This window comes from Mytilus galloprovincialis, chromosome 5, assembly GCF_965363235.1.
Source record: "Mytilus galloprovincialis chromosome 5, xbMytGall1.hap1.1, whole genome shotgun sequence".
In the NCBI taxonomy this organism is placed as follows: domain Eukaryota; kingdom Metazoa; phylum Mollusca; class Bivalvia; order Mytilida; family Mytilidae; genus Mytilus; species Mytilus galloprovincialis.
Window position 1 is genome coordinate 31,104,209 of NC_134842.1, and position 17,314 is coordinate 31,121,522.

Here is a 17,314-nt window from a genome sequence, read left to right on the forward strand (position 1 = left end):
ATGCAATGCAATCCGTCTAACGATACTAAGTCAAAACAAAAATAAATGTCAAATGTACTTTATGCAAATGATACAGTTATACATGAAGCTTAGTGACGATGATCCATAACATATAACAATTGCATCATCATGGCAGTTCTCCAATTAGAAGAACATGTGATCTCCTAACAATTAATCTACAATTAAAAGAACGAAGAAAATATAGCTTCTAATTCTGGTATATGTATGTTTTTTCTTGTATCATACATTCATAAGATAACAGTTTAGTGCTTTTTCAATGATTTGATAGTAGAATATATTCGGATACTTATCAATACCGATACATACACATGTATCAAGCTAAGATCGGTAAAAACTACTTTTGGTATTTATTACTGTTCAATGTAGAATTTCAATAATACATGGACAAGATACAAGGATTTTCCAAACTATTAGACAGTACATTAGAACGTACAAAGTACAGACCACTCCTGTTTCCGATAAAATAGAGGTATCTGCGAGCAAAATCTATTAACAATAACCTAAATACTAGTTGCAAACAATGGCTACGATTTGTTTCAAAAGTAGTTTGGATAATAAAAAAAAAGGTCCACAACAGCAGTGTGTGGTTAAGACTTTGAAAAGGTTAAATACAGTGGTACCCGACAAAGTTCAATATTATCTACGGGTAGCCCAAAAAGTACTTTTGAATAAAACAATTATGGATGTGGATAGGCATTAAATAATGAAGATTCTTTGAAAGATTATCAAGTTTGGTTTCGATGACTAAGAGAAAAAGCGAATACAAATACTTATTGAAGCTTAAAATAAATTAAGACATTTAATGACAAAAAAACCCACAAATAATCATTTGGATGAAAAAAATCAAATGAAATGTAGGTGTAAAATGCTTCAAATCAGTAAATTTTTTAGAAAGTTTCACAAAATTAAATCGCGACGTTCAGGAGCAGTTGAGGTTGCTACAACAGTGGAACAGATAGACGGACAAACGAACAAACAGAAGAACAGACGGACTCCCCAGATCAATTTATACCTACCACTTCAGATAGAGGAGATTTTGTAGAATGAAGTACAAAGAACAACACAAATCCGTTTTGATAACAAGCAAACCCCTTCCTTAACCTACCTATACCATATGTTGTAAAAATAAAACTAATGATAAAAACCCTAAACAGTTCAACTACAAATGTACATGTGTCAACAGGATGACCACTAGTAATTGAACAAGGAAATACAGGTTACATAATCTGGAAGGGGTCGTCAAGTGTGCTTCCTACTACAGGAACCTAAATATACGTTTAACCATATGTGTTGATGAAACATTATTTAAATCTATCGCTTAAAAAAAAACCGAACAACACAGAAACAACATTCTTCACTTAAAGATTTCATAAAGTCTTTGTTAAAGGCCAATAAGTATTTTTTAAAAATCTTTAAATCATCGACAGAAATAAATAAATGTATATGCATATCACGCTTTTAGCACATGCTGTTAATTAATGCAATGCTTTTAAATACTAATATATAATTGTCAATGCTAAAATAATACTATCAAGCTGTAAAACTAGGTTTAATCTACATAATGAAATGCCTGCATCGAGTCATCAAGTCGGAAATATGACAGTTGTTTTCCATACATTTGTTAGACGTTTTTGAGTTATTGATTTTATGTTATAAAGGACTTTCCGTTAGGAATTTGCCTTGGATTTCGTTATATTTGATATTATATGTTTCACAACAGAAGGAAGTATGAACTGAGGAAAAACTAAATTTTCAGACTACTATGTAATGGAGGTAGCTTCCGAGTAACAAAGTGACCGTACTGCAAGAGGAAAACGTAACTATATTATTACATCGGGCAAAAATGAAGAAAAAAAACAGATGTAAAAAATTGAGACAAAAACCGCAAATAAATACAAAGACATATAAACAACTCACATTTATACACACATCTCTAACTAGAACATTAGAATGATATTTGAATATTTCAATGTAATTCATGAACAAGGAACAATTTCAAATCTCAATGACCAATGCAGCTGCGATGACAAAAAAAAAATGTAAGCATTTGGTTTTCACTAATTCAATAATTCATATGAAACTTTGCATATTTGTGGAGTCAATTGAAATAAAAATTGTTGATTCAAATTCAAGCCATTACCCACCGCCTTGTTAAAGCGATGTACACACTCGACAGCAAAACGTTTTATATCATATACTGACAGTTTTTGGTGTGTTCCGGTTTTCTTAGCTTTTTGTTTTTTTTTATGTTGTGTTTTATGTAATGTTGTTTGTTTGACTTTTTGTCAGCCATTGCGTTGACAGTGAATTTTCGGATTTTGAATTTGAATGTGACTTCAGGATATTTCGTCTGTCTTGTAGAAAAGACAAAAAGAATTGAATTACGAAAACTGCACATATTCGTTGTCATCTATGACGTCCATCTAAGATTATATGATGGTGCGGCTAAAATTTAGTATGAGTTGATTTCAAATTTTATTATTACGAACCGTTGGTTTAGAATTTTTTTTCGTACAAACAAACATTTGCAAAATTACTCTAGAAAGCAAAGAAAACCCGGGGATTTTAATAGATGTATACTCAATATCAAATTCAGCGAAATTGGAATATTGCTACATGCAAAAAAAGAATGAAAGGAAATTGAAGTCCTTTCTTTAGTCGTGAAGGTTTGTTAAAAAAAAAAAATCACAGTAATAACAACTTTTGAATGCCACCTTATACATTGATGAAACTAAGGTTTAAAAAAGAGGAGAATTATACCAAAGGGACATTAAAACTCAATTTGAAAATAAACTGACAACGCCATGTCAAAAAGAAAAATAATAATGAAAAGACCAAAAAATAATGAGTATACATAAGATATTTGCATTGTAGATGTTAGGCAAATAACTTTAGTATCAATCAGATATGAACGTTTGCTTCATAACAGATCTTAGCTTGTTCTACTCAGATCTACGTAGTTGGTTTGAATTAAATGTTTTTGTCCAGAACGATAAACAATATAAGGAACTGGAAAAAACTCATCATAGATACCAGGATTGAAATTTTGTATTTGCGACAGACGCACATTTCATCTACAAAAGACTCATTAGTGACTCTCGAATCAAAAAATTTAAAAATGCCTAAAAAAAGTACGTAGTTGAACAGCAGTGAGGACCAAAAATTTCATAAAAATTTTGCCAAATAAGGATAAGGCAATCTATTCATGATGAAGAAAATCCTTAGAATTTTAAAATATTCAAAGTGTTTTGAACAGTTAATATATAATTATGATCATGTTAATGATAATTCATGTCAACACAGAAGTGCTGACTATTAGGCTGGTGATACCTTCGGGTAATTAAAACTCCACAACATTACTAAATTAAAAACTTAACTTTGATCTTGAAGTTTGATTTTGCTTATTATTACTATTATTATTCATCACGGTTGGGCGGTCACAAATTTCTTTTAAATCTTCAGTATCATTAAGTATGTATACATCTCTCACGTTTGGATTTAACAGGTACATATGATTTTTTTTTCGATATGATTTTTGTTGGAATTTTCTTGTCGTATAATAAAATAATTTGTTTGTTCTTACATTAGCAAACATGACAGGTTTCACATGTGGAGCACGATCTGCTTTCCCCTGCGGAGCTCCGCAGATCAACCCCAACTTTTGGCTGTGTTCCGATTGCTCAGTCTAAAGTTTTCTATGTTGTGTTTTGTGTATTTTTGTTTGTCTGTTCGTTTAATCCTTTGTTAGCGATAGCGTTGGCAGATTGTTTTCGACTTATGATCGAGTTTTAATTTTCTTCTATTATATAAGAACAGAAATGTTTTGTAATTTTGAAAAAAAACTATAGGCCAACATTTCTATGACCTTTTGTAAGATGAACCGAAATTATCAGTAATTTGAAAATTAAATATGCAAATGATAATTTCACAATCATTAAAATGTTTATTTGCATGAACATGAATTATTTTGGAATGTAGATGAAAGTGTATGATTCGTAATCTTTGAGCATTCATCACAAATATAGTTATTTGTCTGAACGGAACTTTGTTTATGCATAACAAATTCGTCATTGCGATTACAATCTTCTTTTAATATATGTCCTGATGAAGATTGTTGCTTTTGTAAATCGTCATTGGTATGAAGTTCGGAAGACGTATGCGAACAATTTTCACAAATAACACGTGAGTGCCTATTGTCGTTCTTTAAACATATTAAACAATGCACATGTTCACGATCACTGAGTTTTGCAATAGAGTTTTTACATTTGGAAGACAATTCTGCATTTGAGGTATATATTTGTTCGTTTCGGTGGTTATTATTAACTTTAATACTGCAATCACTTGAATTTCCTTCATTTTCTTTGCATGTTTTGCACTTTTGTCCATTTTTAAATGGAATGTTTTCATTATATTTATCAAGGTCTTTGGAAAGCGTCAAACTTGGTATTACGTTATCATTATCCTTCACCTTTGCTCGAGATTCTAATGTTTTATGTGATTCTTTCACAGATATGTTGCTATTTTGATTTATTTCTTCTTCGTTAGATACACAATTAGCATGTATCATAGCCGTTGTATATAACTTATTATTATTCATCACGGTTGGGTGGTCACAAATTTCATTTAAATCTTTAATATCATTAAGTATGTATACGTCTCCCACGTTTGGATTTAAAGACGTACATTCAATAGGACTTTTATTTGAACTTTCTTCTCGTGAAACAGCTGATCCGAATGTCAATTTACTGACACTTTTTTTCACTTGAATTGAAACATTCCGTCTGTTTGTTTTATTAATTCCTGAACCTGCTGAAAACAATCGGCTGTCCGACACTGAACGACGAGGGGATCGTTTCGGTTGTCTGTTTTCATACGACATTGATGCACTGAAATCTGAAATATCCCTCAAATGAAAACTAGGCTGTTTAAGAGAAGGTTTCAACCTTTTTGAGTTCATTGTATTTTTTAAGCGTACATAATTATCAATTACTGGTGCAATATAAAATCGGCCATTTTTATGAACAGTTTCTTTTAAACCCTCCGGTTTTTGTATGTCTGGTGTCGGACTCCTCCGCGCATTCATTGCTGTGTTATATTTCACTAACGAAGCATACGAGGTCACCGTATCATACATTTTATTATCGATTCGGTTTTGTAAACCTTTCTTCGAAGTTACAGTATCATATACCAGATGCGAGGTCGATAAATTCAATTCGTTAAAATCTTGATCTTCCTGCGTCACTATAACATACGATGTGACGTCATAACTACATCCTCTTTCGTGGAATTTAGAGTCTTCTCTCATCCACTTGCAAGCGCGAAGACAAATAATCCACAAGAAAGCAATTATAGCTAGTACCGGTATAATTGTTATACTTTGAAAAGTTTTTCCTTTTGATGCTTGGTTAGCAAGCCATTCGTCAAGGTTATAATAAACTGGTTTTGAACTATTTCGTGAATCGATAACACCTGTTTTCGTTGTATTTGCAAGTCTGTTTAATATAACTGAAGGTTTTGTAACATGAATCAAATAAAATATAATCCATATCTGAATGAGGGATAAAACTAATACTTTCATTTGATGTTCAACGAAAACCGAACAAGCTAACGTCTTCACTCATCGAACTAAAGTGATATTTTGGAGGGTATGTAGCAGTTTCATCGGCGCCTGATTATTGTATAAACCTCTCATCAAAATAATTGTAATACCAAGTTATCTCTCAACTGAAAAAAAAGTATTTAAAAAATCAGATCATTGACAACCTTTTCATACAACGTAACACAATCTTGATAAACAATATTGAATGCAGTTGGTTTTACTTTCAATATACTTTGAATAGACTGAATTTTGTGAAAAGGAAAAGGATCGCATTCTCACATACTAATTAGGCATAATTTTAATAGATTTTATTCATTCATGAAATATCAAAGGAATAAATTGACGTCTATTCATATAGTTCTTAAATCGAGATTTATTTTATTCGCATCTATCTATATTTGTATACATATTTATTTTGAGTACATACGGCATTGATATAACAGAAAACAAAAGTGAGACAACTCAAACACTTAAGTCTGACACTTTCAAATCAATGACATTTTTTTTTATCAATACGCTTCTTTTAAACTTTTAACTTACCAACTGGGAAAATTAATATTACACAATATCCGGACGGAGAAAAACACGCCATGATTGTCGACAATGACACATCTGTTTCTCAAGTGAATTACATGTACCAACACGTGGGTTTAGCACAATAGATTTACTTGTTGTTTGTTTATTATATAGTTAATCAAGGGAAAAGACGATACAAAAATAAACGGAAATACTACTGAGGCTCCTGAACCACACTACTTATCCGTCTTTGTCTCCAATGACGATTGGAAAAAGGGTCAGATATTAAATCAAGTTCGCATAATCAATACAAACATTACTGTAAGATTTAATATATTCGAACTGTATTTTAAATGAAGTGAATGCATTTAAGGTTAATAGGTAATCGGATATTAAGGAAGTTATTATAGAAAGCTCATTAAGTAAATATATAAGTACGTGACAGTCTTAAAGCTTTTACATTTAAATGATATATAACAAAATATTATTTTACAGTCTAGTTAAATGGCTACTCATTTTCTCTTTACTTTGAAATTAACGTTCTACTTTTTAAACTCGTGCAAATCATTTCAACTTTCAAAAGTGTCTAAATAAAAAAGGGTTGATAAAACAATCTGTTTTGAAAAAGGAGACGAGCGATAACAAATAAATTGACAACGACAAGGCTAAAAAAGAAAAATACAAACAGAAAAACAACAGTACACAAAATAAAACATAGAACACTAAACACCGAGCAACATGAACCCAACCAAAACTAGGGGTGACGTTTTTGATACGGAATCAAAATGAATTGCAATCTGTGAGTGTGCTTACTCTTACACAGATAAAAAAGACTTATTAGATGCTACATTATAAAATTTCATGAAAACCAAACATACATTAAAAAAAACCGACATGCGACATACAAGATCAACTTCGGACGATGGACTATAAAAGTCAACTTCTATACTAGTACAAAAAATTGAAACTTGGTCCACAAATGGAGTGACTGTTACAAGAGTAGAACCCTTCTTCAAATTAAGTTAAAATAAATGTCTACTTTTAACATGTTTAATCGATAGAACATGAAAAGAAGAACCAAGAAAGGTCTTTTTAATATTAAAAAAGTGTACACAATATCCATTTCATACATAGGAAAGCAGAACACAAGTAAGACACTAAGAACCTAAAAATTTAAATGAACGCAGTCAAATATTAAAGACTAAAACACTAGGATTTACATAAATAATGGGTTTAACTCCAGTCAGTTAAAGAAGGCATTGACCGACAATAAAAGCAAAATATAAGACTGTACGCAAGCTTTCATTACCTTAAGTAAGGATTATAATTTGCTCTAAATGTATTGCTGACTAAAAAAAAAAGAATTATGAAATGTTAATACAAAAGTTCAAAGTGCATGTATAGTTTTAGAAGTATGACCAGACTAGAAAGAAAGTAGAAAGAATGAAAACATTATCTATTCAAACCAAAAGGGGGTAGTAATTCGGATAAGAAAATCAAAGAGAGGTGCACAATGGAATTAAATGTTAAGAGTTCACATGAGTTGGTCGACTATTATGAAATAAGTGGGATTCAGATATCCACTGTATGTCACAACTGTCATGTTTGGTCGTTTATCGGTATTTCACATGATAGTTTTTTCTTCAACTTGTCAATTTTTAATTTCCCCTCTTTATCTCTCATCTTGTTTTCTGAATTCTGATTAAAGGTTAAGAGAAATGGGTTTAAATTCGTATCGTGATTTGTAACTCATTCCAAAGTTAAAAACCCTTGAAACATTATTTGAATGAAGATATGGACTACACATGAATAAAGAAAATTGAATGTGCCCAAGTACGCGAGGACGATTCTTTCAAATTATTGAAACATGGTCGAAACAGTCAAGGAAATCGTCAAGGGGAAGTTACTAATGTATTTGAAGGACAAAACGGACGAACGAATCAACATTTCTGTCATTATTTACAGCCCGATTAAAAAATAAGAAATAAATAGAGAACACAGATCTAATAAAAAGTAAAATATACAAATAGAAAATTGTATATTAAACGAACCTAACTGACTGTCAACATTAGATTAACACAAGATAAATTATTCCAACATTTAAAAAAAATTATATGAAATTAATTGGGTAGGTAATGTGAATCTGTTGATAGTCTTACTTGTTTCTAATTGATCCAAAAATAATTTCTAAACAATAGACGTTTGCTAATGTTATGTTCAGGATATATAAATCTTAGTAAACTATTGTTTACAGAAGCGTGTACCTAATAGCTTACTAAACATTTGTATTAGATGAAACAATAAGTAAGTGTACAATCACGTTCATATGTGTTTCTTCTTGTGTCTGTTGACTTTGGCATATGATGCATTTATTACTGAAAACGCTTACCCTGACAACGCCACCGGTTTTGTTTCTGTTTGGAATTTGCGTGATTTCCTCATTTTACGTTTTTAAAAAATGAAAGTAAAATAACAAAAATACCGAACTCCGAGGAAAATTAAAAACTGAAAGTCCGTGATCAAATGGCAAAATCAAAAGCTCAAATACATCAAACAAATGGATAACAGCTCTCATATTCTAGACTTGGTACAGACATTTTCTTATGTAGAAAATGGGGGTTAAAACTTGTTTTATAGCTAGCTAAACCTCTCACTTGAATGACAGTCACACAAATTTCATTATATTGACCATGATGTGTATATGAACAAAACAAACAGACAAAATAGGTAAAAATTCAAAAATAGATGAACAGCAGTCAACATTGTGTTATAATATTAACCTCTATAAAAACAAACAAAATGTCAACAAAGAAACATAAAAACTACTGTCGCCTTTATTTGGATTATAGCCAGCAGATACAAAACGGGGCTTGTTCTTTTAAAGCTACATTGCCAGATATGAAAGAGAGATAAAAGACACGTATAAAAAGTTTTAAATTGTAATCAAGATATCATTCACATTTCTAATTGAGCCGCTAATAAAAAATATTTCTCAGAATTATTAAAAATATGCAGAATTTGTCTAGTAATAGAACTTGTATAAAGCGGAAACAAATGACGATTTTAGAACAGAAGTTTGATATCCTATTTCTAAACTCTGAAAACTTTTATTTGCAGACGTCATCGAAGTAAATATTGTAAGATATATAAAAAGGATTTCATCCTTGTGTTGAATACGCAATGGTGGCCTATGAATGTTGTGTGCTCTATTGTCGGTTTTCTCTTTGACACATTCCCTATGTTCATTCTTAATTTTATATAGGGAATAAGACCAGATAAACCTGCCAAATTGCAAAGGTTGTTTTAAAGTTGTGATTTTTAAGATGAACATTCTCGTCTGCCTTGGAACTGATATTAATCTAATTTTGTAAAGTTTATTCAGTCGACATCAAACATGTTGTACACTAGTACTAAAACATCATAGACATAAACTTATAAAAGTAAAATACAAATTTAAATCATATTTCCATTACATTTGTCTCTTTAATTTACTCGTTTACTGTCCATTAATTTAAAGAGAACCAAGATTCGAATTTCGACAATTGAATGACTCGTCAGTGTTATGTATATACCAATGTATACAATTACTTAATTATGTATATTATTCGAAAAGAAACGTTGAAGATATTATATAACCGAAAAGGATCAAAGTACATCCAAACAGGAATGTTAACTATACACGAGGTAGAGCAATCAATTAATTTCAAAAGATTTTACAAATTTCACAACAGCACATCTGAATAAGATAACATTCGTATTGTCATGCAAGTACCGAAGTACTGCATGGTGTTAAGGGAGATGACAAATATTATGGACCCATTGGTAGAAACACGATTGAACTGAACGATTTTATGTGCACCTGATGTCAACGTGTCTAACATTACTTCAATAGAATAGAAACGATATTTTATGACTAATATTTCTTAGAATTTAAATCTTATATAGCTTTAAAAGAATAATACGTGCAAATAAACACGAGAAAGAAGTTTAACAAAAGAAACACTCATACAGAAAACGATTCATATGTATCAACAATATCAATTATGTTGTACTTAATGCCTAAATTTAGTAAATACATATGTACTCTGCATCTAGATCAAACGGTTTTATACAGAGTAATTCGTGGACAACACGAGATGCTTACTCTACGGACACACTTGGTATACAGCCGGTTACATTTAGTGTGTAGATAAATGTAATATCTTTTGTTAGCTTGCTTGCTAGCTGAACCGTGAAGTCATTTTTAGATTAGGTAAACTACCCTCCCTTAAGAGTAGACTAGTCCGACAGTTAAACAATCAATCTGTCTATATGACTAGACTACTCGAAAGGAGGGTAGTATACCTTACCTAATAATGACTTCTCAGTTCATCTAGCAAACAAGCCAACCAAAGATATTAGATATACCTACATAATCAATGCAATTGGCTGTAAATGTGTTTGTAAGTTATATGGTTAATTCCGAGGCATCAGTAGTTTAACGATGTTCAATTCTCATGAATGCATTAAGATAATACAAGTATAGGTAACAAACAAAATCTGAAGAAATCACGTGAACTCCAAAGGAGTTTAAATTCGTATAAGAACAGCGTATCAATTGAGGCATGTAAACGCCATACGACGGGGTAGAGGGGTTATAATACGGCCGAGAAATTAGATGTTTACAATTAGAGTTGGAATCATCTACCAGTAGACAGTAAGACAATAACAATCAAAACCAAGGAGTAAACAAAGACTCACAAAACCAAAGGACATTTACATCAACAGTTATAAATAATAATTAAGAAACAACATGAACTCCACTAAAAACCTGGAATGAAATCATGTGCTCCGGAAGGATAAGCATTTCCTGCACCGTATACCGCACCCGTCGTGTTATTTCTTTGTTCAGTTCGATATTTCGGTAAAATACAGTCTGTCTGTTGAAATACCTAACCCACAAATATGTTGTCTATCAGAAAGTCAGGCATTTTGATGATAACAATTCTAGTGTTTGAATCAGTGTTTCTTTACTATGTTAGATTGTTTACATTTTTTTGTGACTTTCATTGCAAGTTTTCATACGAATTAAGTACATCATCTTTAATCTAATACGATTTAAGATACATGTCTTATTTCTTGACTTTTGACATGTAACTGACCATTTGTACACTACCTTAATTTATATTCCGTACATTACCTTCACTAGAGTACTAAGTACACTTTCATCGGAACCTGTTATTCCTGTCTTCACAGTTACTGGCGTCTACTATTAGAGAACATTTCATGAAACAAGGATTTATACTTGAATAAAAACTATCCTCATCAACAGATAAAACTTTGCTCGACAGGAAGAACAAAATCTGTATAACAAAATATTTCTATTTCCTTTTATTAACAGCAAATTAAACGAAATCGTGTTTTAACGCATCAGTAATATGTTTTTATAAAAAATAAAAATGAACATTTATAATCTCTTAAAGTAGCTGAAGCATTTCAGTCATTTAAAAAAGACGTCAGTAATTCGAAACTGTATTTATATCTCTTTTGATCTTGTCAAAAAGTAACGATAAGATCAAGGTTTTAAATTAAAAAGTAAATCCGTGATCAGATTAGTAAAATAAAAAAAAACATTACATTTAATATCAGTGGTTATGTTGTAGACCTACTTTAAAGATTTCATGTATGATAATAATGTAAAACAAATTACAGGTTTTTATGTCAAATCTCTATACCCGTCATGGACTATGACATAAAAGGAATTATAGCAGTCAAATATTTTGTACAGTATCACAGAATGCATTAATTGACTGTTGATTATATTTACTGTTCTAGAGATATGAATGTATGTCTGTCTGTGATTGTAATAAGTAGGTTTTGCGATTAATCATATAATTAATGCATTATTTTATATCAACAAACAGAAACATATCATACTATCATGGTTTTCGTTCTGTGGAACTTAATATCAAGGCAGAGGATATACTTTTTACCAGTTTTTAAATAATGAAAAAAAATAAAAAAATACGCTTAATCTTTCAACTCTATGATACTTTGAAAAACAAATATATCCACTAGCTTACTATCCCTCGCTAATGCAAAGCACTGATTCCTTGTCCGGATTTAACTTTTCTTTATGTATTTTTTGTTTGATCCTCTATTCAACAATTGTATAAAATTTAGAAAATTAAAATATTTTGGCATCGTATACATCACTGAAGAGACATAAATGGTTGAAATGCGCATCTGTTGCATAATAATTTGTAGTTTGGGATATCAATATTATTTCATAAGTATTGGACTGGAATTGTATAATACTGTTAATAAGGAAGATATTTGTATGATTGCCAATAAGACAACTATCACCTAAAGGCCAAAAGACGAGCATGTACGCACACAAATTTAAGGCACTGCACGGCCTTCACCAAGGGGCAAACCAATACCGTGGCTAATTAAGTCACTAGCAATGCAAAATGTGAAAGAACTCAAACTGAACATTCTACGGCCAGGTTTGTGTTACAACAACAAACAAACAACCAAAGAAAGACAGCAACTAGAGACAACCACTGAATTACAGGTGTTTTAACTTTGGACATGCACCTTAGGAAATTTTTAACGCCCGTCCCCTAGTAACCTGGGGTTTAAACAGCACGACATAAAAATTCAAAGCTTGAAAATACTTGAAAAGGCATTTATTATTAACTAGTATTAAGAATTACGAATGCGTGAAAGTTTCACCTGTTTTTTTAACCAGACACATGTTTCATTGATATGCTAATGTTGTCGTATATTTAAGATTCGAAAAACGAATCCCGCCAGGTTCACATGTATATTTATGCCTTGTTGCAATAAATATTTTCACAAAAGTAGTTTCAAATACCATACTATATACGTTTTCTTGTGACTTAGGGGCTAATTTGCGGACTTATAGACTATACTGGTCTAGCTCAGACAGTGAGAACAAATTTTCATTTTTGCTGTTTTATGGTAATTTGCGGCAACGCTTTATTTTATTATATAAATTGTGTTTTTAAAATAGTATTTGGAAAAAAAATGAATGAATCAAATCGTCTACATATGGCACCATTAATTTCAAAATGAAAGCAAGTTATATAGGATTTTGTGTGTTTTTCAGTCTTTTCGGTATTGAACTAAACGGAACTAAATGCATGGCGTCAATGTGCACTACCATATGTTTTTACAAGCTACTTATAATTTTCAACCTGGTTCGAAATAAAATCATTTACAATATACCAATAACATTCAACTTTCATAATTTAGACGAAACGGTAGGTAAATATTCTGTCTTTGAAATGACATTACATTTTGACACTTTTTTCAACATTTTACAAATTCATATTACATTGCCAAATTAAATGAAATGTTTTAAAAGAATAATTAAGTTCCATACTAAATTTTAATTAAACCTGGCAATTCATCATAAATTTATAATTAATGGCAAGAATAAATGGTTATTTGACTTAATATTAATATAAAACAATTTTATTTGAGTGTAAAAACTATTGAATTAATTTCAATAGTTTAGATTCAACAACTATAAATTTTCCTGTGTATAAGGGTAATTCAAGTCGAGTCAACTCGATTATTATAATACAAGTTATTCAGATCAGATGTGCACAACATATGGTTAAGTGTGTCCAGATGCTACTTTACCATAGTATATTAATGCACATTCGACTATTGACATCAAGTAAGGTATTTATACACTACTGAACTCTCATTAGTGGAAAATTCAGTAGATTACATATTGATATTATTGTTGGGTGGACATCAATAAGCAATAATCGTTTATTAATGACAGACAAAATGTGCATACCTTACTTGCTAGAACCTCATCATCATTCAAATCTCATATAGTAGTATAGTAGTAGTGCAGTTAGTCAAAACATTGTACAAGTGTTGTACTGGAGCTTACAAAACTCTGTAATTTCGTCGAACATTCAACTCCATTCATACATCTATCATTAGATTTATCACTTTACTTTAAATGCAAATATCCATTAAACTTAAAATTGTTAAATAAATCTCCAGGGGTTAATCCAACATAGTGAATCAATGAGCTGTATAGCTCTGAGGGATAAGATCGCCATAGCTTCTATTTACCTTAGTAATCTTTCTCAGAAATATTTCAACTGCTTATTTTATAAATCCTGTCATTGTTGTTGTGCTATGGTAAATGTGCTAATGAGTTGGTTTTTTTGGGGGTTTTTTCTTTGTTGACATATTTGTTTGTTTTTATACTGATTCAGATTATTACACAATGTTGACTACTGTACCCCTTTTTTGACATTTCTACCTATTATGTCTGTTTGTTTTGTTCATACATTTTTGTCAGGATAATGAAAATTTATGAGACCATCATACATGTGGGAGCTTTAGCTAATTCATTAGAAAATACGTGTATAAAGTCAGGAATAATAAAGTTGTGTTCCATTCATTTGATGTGTATGAGTTTTTGATTTTGCCATTTGATTTGGGATTTTACATTTTCAATTAAAAAAAAGTTCTCTTACTTTGTTATGCCTTTGCGTTTTTTGATTCAATCTTAATATAGATTTTCAGCTCTAAAAAATTGCCAATCTCTCTTGCAAATATATTTACAAATGAATAACATAATCGATTGTGTTCATTGGCCTTATTTTTGGAAAGAAGGATGTATATTAGATTTATTTGAATTATGTTAGTTATACGTCCTTGTTGGAAATTTAAAAATAATCATTACAAAATATTCCTCTTGACTTGGTGTCAAATATTCATTTGTATAAGGCTAACAAATACCAAGAGAACCCTGCTATTCCTTTAGCTTTAGGGTCATGCGGTAAAAAATAATACAAGTCCCAACACTCTTCCAAAAATGCAGAAAATTAAAATGACTGTAAAATACAATTTTAAATAAGAGTTTAATAACAAATAAATTCTACCATGGACGAAATATTTTGGGAAAAGCCTACATAATTAATTTACTTCTTTGGCACAGACAGGAGATTTTTCAAATGAGACGTATGTGGTAGGGCTGAATAAAACTTATCTTCAAACAGATTGGCCAGGAATACAAGCCACTACAAGAATATATAATGTCGCTCAATGTGTGGGAACTAAATGGCAATTAAGGCAGGAACTACGTTTTAATAAAACTAAATAAACAAATAGTCCTTCTAATAGTATATATCATCTCAAGAAAAAATAAGAGGTATAAAAAGATGCTCAACAGATATTGACAATAATAATCAGTCATAAACAAAATATTTCATTTGCACACTTTCATAATTATACTACATATTCTGAAAATAGAATGGCTATTTTGAATTTACTTTCTATACAATAGTTTTTAGATATAGTTGTAACTGAATTAACAAACTTTAATATCTGATTTAAAGAGAGCAAACCCTCATTACAAGCAGCAAAATATTAACAATAGCAGGAATGAAATAAAAAACGGTGTTATTCTTCAGAACAGACAAATAAATTAAAGCACTTATATCATAAGCTATATTTTGTTAAGCAATGACTGGTATACATGTATATTGACAAATACATCCAGCCAAATTTTAAGAGGAATGATATTGAAACAAACAATGTTAAAGCTTTAATCCCCTAGCCAGAGTCTTTACATGAGGTCAAATAAATGCTAACAACATGTAACAAATTAAATCTCAGTTTGCAATTATATATATATAGATTCTACCACTGCATTGAGTGTGATACGATAATTATCCACTCGAGACAGTTTAATTTTCAAATTTAAAACGTGAGGCTCGCCGAGCGTTTTAAATATTTAAAATTTAACTGTTGAGAGTGGATAAATATCATATTACACGAGATTTGGTGGTAGAATCTGTTTCTCTAATGATTCTCAAACAATATGGAGGCAAACGTCTTCCTTCTTTTAGAATGATCTGCAAAAAGATGTGTTCTTTCTATGTGACGTCATCAGACATCATCGCCTTTTTTCATGCCATCACAATAGGAAAATTCAGAGGAAAGGAAGAAAATTCGATGTCATAATTGGATTTTAACCAATGAAGAACTGAGATCAAATGAACCACACGTTGATTAAATTTTTTTATACCATGGGTGCAGAAAGGGATATTTCCAAAGAATTAGAGAAATAAAGATTCTACCACTGCATTGAGTGGGATTGATATTTATCCACTCGAAACATTTAAATTTTTTAATTTAAAACGCGATGCTGGCCGAGCGTTTTAAATATTTAAAATTTAACCTGTCAAGAGTGGATAAATATCATATTACACTAAATTTGGTGGTGGAATCTGTTTCGCTAATGATTTTTTTAAACAATATGCAGACAAATTCAATACTTCTTTTCAAATGATCTGAAAAAAGATGTGTTCTTTCTATGTGACGTCATCAGGCATGGTCGTCTTTTTCCTGCCGTCACAATAGGAAAATCAGAGGAAAGCAAGAAATTCGACGTTATAATTGTATTTTTATCACTGAAGAACTGAGATGAAACAATCCACACGTTGATTAAATAAAAATAATCAACATGTCAGGAAAGGATTAAATCGTGTAAGAATTAGAGAAATATATATATATATTTAATTCAGCAGTAGACATAACATTAAATATTAAAACTTATGTAAGTAAAATATCATATTTTAATGTAGTGTCTTATCACATCAACAGAAAAAGTCACAACTTAGAATAAGAATAACAAACCTGAACATGCTAAATAGAATTCAATTTTGTCATGTTTACATAATAGTAAACATTGTTTGCATTTGGGAGTTATAATCTATAAATTTGTTCATGATTAAATTATAGAGCATTCAATATACAATGTAACATAACTATATGCAGTAAAATGACAAAATCACTTGTTTTGAGACATTACAATGATAATTATGTGATATATGGTCATATACCTGAAAAAAATCAGATCTCATAGACCTAAGGGTGATCTCAACATAAATATAGCAAAATACTTTTGGTATAGATATCATTTGTTTAGGAAATTTTTACAAGTTACAATAAAAAACTAGCAGTTTATGCAGCAACCCTTTTTATAACCATCATTTGTTTATTGAATTAAAAAAATGCATACTTAGGGAAAATTCCATCCAGAAAATTCATCATTATTTATTGGATACCAATTGCAATTTTAATTGATTTCCTTGCAACAGGAAAATTACCTATGCAAATATACAAAGAATAACT

The 17,314-nt window shown here is 30.6% G+C and overlaps 1 protein-coding gene across 3 annotated transcripts; it reads right to left on the reverse strand.

Moving 5' to 3' along the window:
- Positions 1-3,951: 3,951 nt before the first annotated feature.
- Positions 3,952-11,516, reverse strand: LOC143075597 (uncharacterized). 3 transcript variants are annotated; one of them, XM_076251066.1, is made up of 2 exons: positions 11,316-11,516; positions 3,952-5,745 (listed from the first exon to the last, which is right to left on the reverse strand). In XM_076251066.1, exon 2 carries the CDS (start codon positions 5,597-5,599, stop codon positions 3,965-3,967), a length of 1,635 nt encoding a protein of 544 aa, XP_076107181.1. In that variant the 5' UTR covers positions 5,600-5,745; positions 11,316-11,516; the 3' UTR covers positions 3,952-3,964. The 3 variants fall into 3 exon arrangements, with proteins under 3 accessions (XP_076107181.1, XP_076107180.1, XP_076107182.1); XM_076251065.1 differs by lacking the exon at positions 11,316-11,516 and adding an exon at positions 6,161-6,336; XM_076251067.1 differs by lacking the exon at positions 11,316-11,516 and adding an exon at positions 6,048-6,134.
- Positions 11,517-17,314: the final 5,798 nt, after the last annotated feature.